The sequence below is a fragment of the Neodiprion lecontei genome, chromosome 4 (genome assembly GCF_021901455.1).
Source record: "Neodiprion lecontei isolate iyNeoLeco1 chromosome 4, iyNeoLeco1.1, whole genome shotgun sequence".
Lineage (NCBI taxonomy): Eukaryota > Metazoa > Arthropoda > Insecta > Hymenoptera > Diprionidae > Neodiprion > Neodiprion lecontei.
The window spans coordinates 8,283,919-8,293,549 of record NC_060263.1 but is presented as its reverse complement, the minus strand read 5'-3'; the positions used below and the strand labels follow the sequence as shown (position 1 = coordinate 8,293,549).

General features: G+C 37.4%; 2 protein-coding genes across 2 annotated transcripts; one reads left to right on the top strand and one right to left on the bottom strand.

The window, feature by feature from the left end:
* LOC107223768 (mitochondrial mRNA pseudouridine synthase Trub2) lies at positions 1-2,337 on the top strand. Its single transcript, XM_015663570.2, has 4 exons — positions 1-237; positions 377-785; positions 1,391-1,527; positions 1,623-2,337. Exons 1-4 carry the CDS (start codon positions 114-116, stop codon positions 1,880-1,882), a joined length of 930 nt encoding a protein of 309 aa, XP_015519056.1. The 5' UTR covers positions 1-113; the 3' UTR covers positions 1,883-2,337.
* LOC107223759 (ribonuclease 3) lies at positions 2,198-9,154 on the bottom strand. Its single transcript, XM_015663557.2, has 10 exons — positions 7,821-9,154; positions 7,410-7,653; positions 7,050-7,241; positions 6,458-6,815; positions 5,935-6,352; positions 4,857-5,808; positions 4,505-4,714; positions 3,948-4,270; positions 3,722-3,867; positions 2,198-3,609 (listed from the first exon to the last, which is right to left on the bottom strand). Exons 1-10 carry the CDS (start codon positions 8,813-8,815, stop codon positions 2,594-2,596), a joined length of 4,854 nt encoding a protein of 1,617 aa, XP_015519043.1. The 5' UTR covers positions 8,816-9,154; the 3' UTR covers positions 2,198-2,593.
* Between the last annotated feature and the right edge of the window lie 477 nt (positions 9,155-9,631).

Genomic DNA, 9,631 nt, shown 5'->3' with positions numbered 1-9,631 from the left:
ACGACATAACCTAAAATCTAATTTGTTTGAACCTACATCGTGGTTTGAACTTTAAAGTTCGAAATGAGCTTCCTTACTAGAAGCAAATAGTGACAACTGATTCTAATGCAAAAATGGGAGTCACGTCTGACGCCAGGGTGGTTTGGCAGTTTTTAAATGGCATAGCTGCAATTTATAAACCCGCTGGTTACAGTTTGCACAGAACCAGAAACACGATACTGACGCACTTGTGCAGAGGTTAGAATTGCAAAAAATTTTCCAGCACTAGTATTAAGTCGAACAACTTAATCGCTGATGCAATCAACTCACTTCGTAATCCCTGTCGAGCGTATGTTCTTTTAATATCAGTGCTAATGTACCGTGTATTTCCAATTAGATTTGAACGCGTTAGAAGGCCGACCACAGCGGGAGTATGTCAGGATCGAAGGAGAAACTGATAAACCAATGACTGTTCAGGTCGTTCCAAATTTGGCTGATCATTTATTGTTAACCGGTCCTCATTATCAGCAAAAAGATTTTAAGCTATCGTGGGTCAATTACCTTGGTTACGATACATCTGGTGTTGTGATTATTGGAATCAATGAAGGTGCTAGAACAGTTATGCGCATGAGGGAATCAAACCCAACAAGGTTCTACAAAGTTAAAGGGGTATTCGGACAAGCAACTGACAATTATTTCACATCGGGAAAAATTGTGGAGAAGGCTACCTATAAGTCTATCAAACGAGCCACTGTGGACGCAATCTGTGCGTCGATGCAGGCATCACATCAACGGAAGATGTTTGAGTAATTGTCATTTTGAAAATTTAATAATTTGCATTTTTTCTTGTTTTATGAAATTCGCTTATTTCATGTTTTTGATAAAAGTATTGATTCTTTCATACTGCACTTTATTTATATGTATATCTTAAATGAAAAACTAGTTTTACAATTATGAATCCAGCAGACAAGAGATCAGCGGACACAAAATGTTTCAAAACCTATGATTTTGACTATGAAGTCGAGGCTAGGTACCCATGTTACAGAAATGGTCTCAAGAACTCGCAATTATTAGAATCTAGCTTCATGTTTGATAAGATTTTGAAAAAGTTCTGTGAATTTGGAGCTGTTAATTGAACTTACGCAATATAAGGAACTTTGCAGTATTAATATTGTAAAACAGAGTTCAATCCTTCTTTTCCAGGTATTGAATTCGAGTTTCATGTACTATTTATTGCAAACGTCTATTATGTAGTGTCTGTTTCTCTGTCTATGCTAGATGTATTATTTCTTCACTTCTTGTTCAACTTTTTAAGTCCACTTGTTAGCTTATCAACCTTTAAACTCAAATGGAGTTTACTCGAATTTACCAACTAGCCGGAACGTCAACATAATCTTAAATTTTTTTACAGACTATGTGGCGTAGATATGCAGTCTCAGGCTGCTTATGAGTTGGCAATTCAAGGCCCGATCAGACCAGCAAATAACAAAATTCCTATGATTTATGCCATAAAATGTGTTGCCTTTAACATGCCAGAATTTACTCTAGGTACGATTACTGGTAACGATAATGAAACATGTATGTATTATACCGAACTCAGTTTTCTCTGTCATAAACTTATATTTGGTGTATTACTTTTTCAGAAATAGCATGCATCAACGAGTACGAGATGTATCTTAAGACTTTGGTTCACCAACTAGGAATTCAACTACACAGTGTCGCTACTTGTACACAAATACAATGTTTCAGGTACGGTTTGTTTACAACTGAACTTGCACTCCTCAAAAAACATTGGGATGTTCAAAGTATACTTGATAATATGGAACAGACTCAGGCTATTCTTGATAACAACAAATATTTAGTGGAACAAGATAGTCCTACATTGATAGAACAACAGATATAGATTGCTGTACAAAGGCTGAATTATTCTCGGGTCAGAATATATTCGTCACTATTTTCCTGAATCATTTCACTTTGGGGGATAATTCATTTTACTAAAGTGCATTGATATGATTTCAATAAATACCCACTTATTAAATCCTCTGGAGCAAATGATCTGTCTATGTAATTATGTGTAAATATTTTAATCCATTAAACCAATAGTTCATATACCCTCGAATTATAGGTTTTCTATTTATTCCATATTTCATCATCTATTCATAATAACGAGACTTATGGTAAGTATTAAAATTAAGAAATAATTCAATTGCCAAATATGTAGTAGCCCAATGTAAAATTTATTTTCAGGTAACTCAACTATAAGCACTAAAATTATATATTTCAGATAACAATAAGATGGATTTTAGTTTGCACCATTCTTTACATGAAATATTCGGGAATTATATAAATATGCTTAAATTAGCGTCTCAAAAAAACATCACATTCTACATGTCTCCTGAAATTTACATATATACACAATAATAATGTAACACGTGAGTAAAACATAATCCAGTTATCACTTACAACCATCCAATATAGTTTACTCGACAATGTAAAACAACTCTTCATCTGTTACTTTAGTTGAAAGATTTTCCAATCACAGAGCCTCTTTTATCACATTGAAAATTATATTTATCAGCTTTTTCTCCTACTCACTACTTCAGGATCATCCACGTTACATGGACTTCTTTTCAATCTGAGGCGAGAAATTACTACTTCTGTACTGTTCCGGTACACTTCCTTCTTCGCTGCTGCTTCTGCAATCGTCGAAAGATCGTTTTCTCTTTCTACCGTTTTCGTAAAAACGCTGACTATGTCTAGAATCGTAATCTCGGATTTTCCTGTTTGTTTTATTTTCATAATTACTCTCTGCGTTTATTTTTTTCCTCTCACGCTCAAAGTTACTTTGCCTTTGAACATTTATATCTTCGTAAACGCAACTTTTCGCGCAGGTATTCCGCTTTTTCTCTGTATCATCCTGCCTTTCGTACCTTCCTCTATTTCGATTATCGCCTTTCATAGCTTGCGCTTCGGTTCTTCGCTCTGTTTCATCGTGCTCGTACATTCCATCATTCGTACATACCGATTGATTGTTCTGCTTATAGCTGCTCTGTCCATCGTCGTCTTTTCCACGACGTAACAGGGTTGAACTTTTATCACGGCTTTCGATTCTGTCCTCAACATTGGTAACTGTAAAATCATCCCTGACTCTATATCCAGATCCTGATCCACTTGCTTGACAATTCCCTCGACTATCTACGCTTGAACACCTGTCATATTCCTTATATCTGTGGTTCGAGTCAGTTGGAAGACTATGAATCTTCTCCTTATTTGTAGCATCATTATTTTTTTCGTATTCAGTATTTCTTCTGTAATCGTTACTCTTACTAATAGATCTTTCCTTGGTACGACGATCTTGATCATTATTATAGACATCAGATTTATCAACATTTTTCAGTGACTCCTTATGCCTTCGATCTGAACTATCATATCGATCTCTTGATCGTCTGTCTGAATTTTCACGCTCCCTACTTCGACTTCGTCTCTTTTGTTTGAAACTTGAATCTGAATCGTCTGATCTGTCGTTACATCGAATGGTCTTTGCCCGAAGCATCTGTCGATTGGGCCACTGCTGTTTTTTCATACTCTTTGCAATAACCCGTTTTTGATGATCCAATTGAGGGAATAGATCTACGGAAACAATTGAAACAATACATTAATATGATACATACCCATATCAAAATAACATAACTATTGGTCACTGGAACAGTTTTTGAAATTTCCATGTTCAAATCAAATTTACCTTGAGATTTTTCAAGCGCTTCTTTAGCGGAGTTCATCTCTGCTTCTTGAATGCTGTGGCCAGAAGCTTTGGCCAAACGTTTACCTTGAAAATACACAGCGACTGTGTAAATTCGCGTGTTAGTCGGACCTTTGCATTCGATTACTCTGAAAGTAAGAATAAATGATGAAATTAGTACGATTTCTTCCCCTGATTCGATGAGAAAGATTTGATTTGCGATGCCTACTTGTAAACAGGTATATCTGGCTCTCCACCATCCATAGTCCTCAGAGTTAAGCAACATTGCTGCAGTTTACTTTTTGGATCGTTCCAATCCTGATTCATGATGAAATCTTGAAGACGAGGGAAGAAGCACACGTCGCAAAAGACGTGGCAAAACTCCAAACCTTTGTCAACGTACAAAGCGCCCAAAAAAGCCTCTAGCAAATCAGCTCTATCTTTCGTCTTTAGCTCCGCTTTAGGGTTTCCATAAAGGGCGTATTGAGTCATACCCAAATCATCGCAAACTACTGCTTGGGTTTTGTTGTTGACCAAAGAACTTCGTAGAAGCTGTAATTGTAAATTATTAGCATATACTTGCATTAAACTTACAATTAGTTTGTCTTCGCTCAAAACCGAGCTTCTTTCGTTAACTTAATAAAGAATAAAAACGCTAAGTAATCAATATTTCATGCTTCATTAAAACACAAAAACTGTATGATAACGTACAACCTACAGAACAATCACACTGATTTATAACACATTATTTGAAATTGAAGTAACTCTTTTTAGGAAATTACTTACCGAAAGATGTCCTTCGTGATGTTCAGGGAAAAATTTGTACAAATATTCAGAAACTATGAGCTGCAGAACAGTGTCACCTAGGAATTCCAAACGTTGATTAGATCCTAGCGTCAAATTAGTATACCCAATGCTTCGATCTGTGAATGCTCGTGCGAGTAATCGAATATGTTGAAAATCAATGCCAATTGATTCTTCAAACTTGGTTAACTTCTAAAGAAACAAGACAAACAATAACGTTGATTAATTTTTTGTCGATGAGCAGTAATAAATTGATAATAAACCACCGTTTACACCTTGCATTAATAAAATTGAAAATGTACCCCTACAGAAAATATTTTAGCAATTCACATACTTGCAGTAATTCAAAGCTGGGTATCCATTGTCTATCGCCGGTGGGTTCCTGCTCTTGCAGAGGATGGCGGGGATAATTGATCCAGACTTTAGAGAGATCACATTCTCCCATGAACATTGTCTCAGCAAATACTTTGTCAGCAACTTCTATTCCTCCGTCAAGGAACAGAGACCCCATCAGAGCTTCAAAGCAATTGGCCATAGCATGTCGGAGCTCCAAGTCATGGCACAAATCGCTGCCGTGAGCATAAAGCATGTACTGCTCTAAATTCAACTTCTTAGCCAAGACAGCCAAGTGTTGATTTTGAACAATGGCTGCTCTGTATGTTGCTAATCCTCCTTCTTCTAAGTCCGGAAACATGTGGAAAAGATGTATGGACGTTAAAAATTCAACAACTGCGTCACCAAGGAATTCTAATCTCTCGTTGTGAGCGATAGAAGATTCGGTTTCTCTTCTAGCCCCAAACCTTGACATTATGTTTATCAAAGTATTTATTCCTCGCTTTCTCGTATTCATGTAATGAATTCTTCTGTCACCGTACTCTGGTTGCCTTATACCACAATTTGTTAATGAATTTCTTGCGTGATCTGGATTTGTACCAAAATTTTCTCTATAACTTGGATGCGTTAATGCCAATTGAAGCAAATATCTGTTTTTAAATTTGTAGCCAATAGTTTTTTCCAGAATATCTAAAGATTTGTGGAATCTCAAATGACATACTAGTACAGGAATCAACATTGCATGTTGTACTATGTCGCACATAATTCCTGTACGATGAAATCCTTCTGAACTAACGTCTACAGTTACGTCCCTCTTCATTTTACTCTGCGTTCTCAGTTCTTGCAGTTTATTCTCCTTGGCCTCCAATTTTCTCTTGTCTTCAAACGATGGCTTTGGCATGTTTGCCAGCAAATGTCGAAATTTAACGTAATCCCTCCAGGCTTTTTGATAGCTGAAATTATACGAAATACATTTACTTTTTGTACAGAATAGATGAGAAAAAATAGTACAAATTTCGCTAGTTTTATCCGTCAATGCAAACAATCAACTGGATATTTATTCAAAAATCAATACTCACTCTGCGTTACCAGCATAGCTCAGCTGTGGTGGCCTGATACCGAAATGAACGATTTCAGGATACGAAATGACACCCGGAGGTTGATCGTCTTGACTTCTATCTAATTGATCAACTCTGACGCTGCAAGGTTTTTTACCGGGATAAGTCACCACCATACCTTTCACTTCGTCGGCGAAATTCTGCCACTTATATTGAGGCATATCGACAAGCCTGCTCAGATCGTCGGCGTCAATTAATGGCTTACTGCTTTTGATTAAGTAATTAAGAACTTCATTCATAGACAATATTTCCTGCCCATTGTCCGGCAAATCTCTGACAAATCTGGGCATAAAATGAAATTGATCACAACCGGCTGTATCTTGAGCAGCACGTAGATCAAAATCTACCAATTCCAGTATCTGCTGGAACAGGTAATCCTCTAAAAAATATAAAATGATTAGAAAAATAACTACGCCCGTATATTCCAGTCGAATTACGTGAAATTGACAACTCTTTGAAATTATTAAGCAATTGCCACACTTACGAAATAAATCCAGTTCTCTGATGGTAAAATTTTCTGGCAATTTCTCATCAATGTATAGAATTGTGTATTCGATATTGAAGCGGATAACTTTACAGGTTGGTAATTTGACAAGAGGGAAATGAGAGAGCATTGAAAATCCCTCAAATATAAATTCGTGTTCGTCGTGTTTGATAATGGTTGGAGTCTTGGTTAAAAAATTTGTTGGCGGACTGATAGTTATGCGGTAATGGTACAATTTATCTGCATTGTTCGAATTCAATTCACACTTTTTAATGACACCCTCGCCAGCATAAATACCATGCCGAATACCGGATCTTCTCGATTTGGCACTGCATCTACAAAGAGGGCCGTCATTCATCTGAAACAGTAATTTAAATATAATCACTTGTAAAATTTATTACAATCAGACCAAAGTGAACAATGGGACTGAATATTTTAATTAAAGAAAAAAATCGAGTGTTTTTAAAATCATCAATAATTATGAACTTATCTTTAAGTATTAATAGACATTACTTGCTGTTGGCCACCTTGTATGAACTGTAATTTTAAATTCTCTTGTTCGGGATTATTAAAGATAAGTTAAAAATACTACCTCCCCAGGGTCATTGAACCACATTTCTGGATGCAGACGTTGTGGATGCTGTTTTTTTGCCATTAATTCTTCCATTGTTCGGTCATCTTCATCCATTGAAGTGTCGCTGTCTGATGACGAACTACTACAAGCTTCAGTTTTATGCCTGCACAATCTGGCTCTGTTTTTTCTTGGTGGTGGCTCATATGGTGGCTGTAGAATACGAAACCATCAAATTTATCTGAACGACGGACCAATCAGAGTCACGCATCTCATAAACAACAGGTAATAGTTTTTATGTGAATGAAGAAAATGAGATAAAATGGAGAAGTATATTATTACTGCCAACAAAACTGAAAAATGTTTTTGTCTACTACAAACCTGCAATGCTCTAGCTGTACCGGACCTATCAACTAATAACTTCTTGAAAATATCACATAATTCCATCAATTTTGGAGTGCCTGTCATAATTTTTGGTTTCAATTCATCACGTGCGTAGTAGAGGTCGGCTGGTGCTGTGCGAGTCCACACCTTTCTCTCGTGTTCTATTATTCCTTCCGGTCCCATCGCAGACAGCTCATCCAATTTCTTTTCCATGTCTTTACTTGTCGCACAATAATTCCGCCTATTAAATGAAAAACCTTTATTGTATTAAAAAGTCGTAGTGAATCGTAAGAGGCTGCAGTCATGTGAACGTAGACCATCACTTTCAAAATATATTTGCTTTTAAGCTTTGTCACATCTTGAAGGAGGTCACGCTACACTAAGCTAGCAAAACCCAAAGTCAAGTACCTGTATTTTTCTAAAAGCTGATCTCTTTCGCTCAACGATTTCTGGTTCATAGGAAAATTGCTAATCTCATTCGATATGGTGGAAACATGCGACTCCCTAGATCGTGACCTCTTTCTACTCCGACTTTCGAAACTAGTTTTTCCCAACTCCATACTCGCTCGCGAGCTGTATCTGGAACTGCGTTCCCTCCTTTTATACATTGACCGCTTGTCGCTCTCCTCGTTGTAGTAATTTCCTCTGGCATTTGATTTGTCCCTTCCATGTCTCTCATATTTAGCTTTATTCTCTTCGTGACGTGATCTCTCGTAGCCTCTATTACCACTGCTTAAGGAGTGACTATCAGAACTTCGAGATCTCCTGCTATCTGTTCCGTGGTGCTGACTCGGAACGTCTGATGCTAAATGTTGCGTAACACCAGGCCCACTGACATTACCTCTCCACGAACTTCTCGACGAAGATTTCTGCCCAGTATATTGACAAAAATTCTTGGCATCTTGATCCGACTGTGACTGTGATGATCCTTGTTTATTCCAGCCAGCATTGTGGTTGTCTTGATACGGCTTCCAACCCGATGCTGCGTCCGTCTGATTCCACTTGGCGTTAGCGTTGTTAAGAATTTTCAAATTCCATGTGTAATTATCATACCCTCCTAACATTGATGGGTGAAAGTTTGGCGGCTGGCAATTTGTAGTGTTGTACATTGAATTTGAAGGATTTGGAATCGGGCAAGATTGATGGTGTATGAATGCACTGTTTGGCGCGTAGCTTGGATAAGTTCGAGGCCTACCTCCAGGTAATTGTTGTTGTTGAACGACGTCAGCCAGCTTATTTTCAGCAATTGATGGCGGTGGCATATTGTACGATGGAGGAGGCTGACTTAAATTTGGCGGAGGAAAATTGGGAGGAGGAACTTGATAGTAACCAACATTCTGAACTGCCGGCTGTCCGGTTCCCCAGTAAAAGGGTGGGCCGGAGTTGATCGGTGGTGTTGCCATGACGCATGTATTTATGTCCACACTGTATTCTCTACTTCTTCTGTCATTAGATAATCCTTTTACAATTTCAGTGGTATGAACTTTCAACGGTATTCATGGTATAGTGGGGTAAGAGGTACCATGTTGTGTGTATAATAAAATATTGTACCTATATTTCCTTCCCTATTCAGATTCTATAGTACTATACATGGATAATTTATCACATCAACCGAACATCATCTCATTTCCTTGGTGTATTCAATCACTTTTCCTATATTACGTTTTTAATTATGGTTATTTACCGTTACGAAGCACTTGCATTTTTATAACCTAACAGTTTAACACTTTCGAACGAGACTGTACTACTGCGGCCGTTTTGCCCAGTAACCACGAGTGTCGCTCTTATCGCGGGATTCGGACTGTGTGAGAGAGACAGAAACGGCAATTTTTTTTTTCTTTTTTTTCTTGATACTTGGAGAGATAGAAAAAAGCTTCTTGAAACTTCGAGTGTATTTTAACACACATTTGAAAAGTATGAGCAACAATTTTTATCGTCCAACTGTCGCAGAAAAGCAGCGTTATTAGCTGACCCGTTAACTGAAGAATATATCTTTAGTCAACGGCTGACCATCGAAAGGCCTACCCGCTTGAGTCTGGAATCGGCACGAAAAATGAAGTGCGTATTTCTTGTTTGAAATGAGAAAACTAAAATCATTCTACATCATATCATATCATCGTACATCATACATCATACTTCGTACATGGTATTAAAGTTCGAAACAAAAGTTTGGATGTTAGGATGTTCAGAAAGTGACGTCACTCAAAATTTTTTTTCTC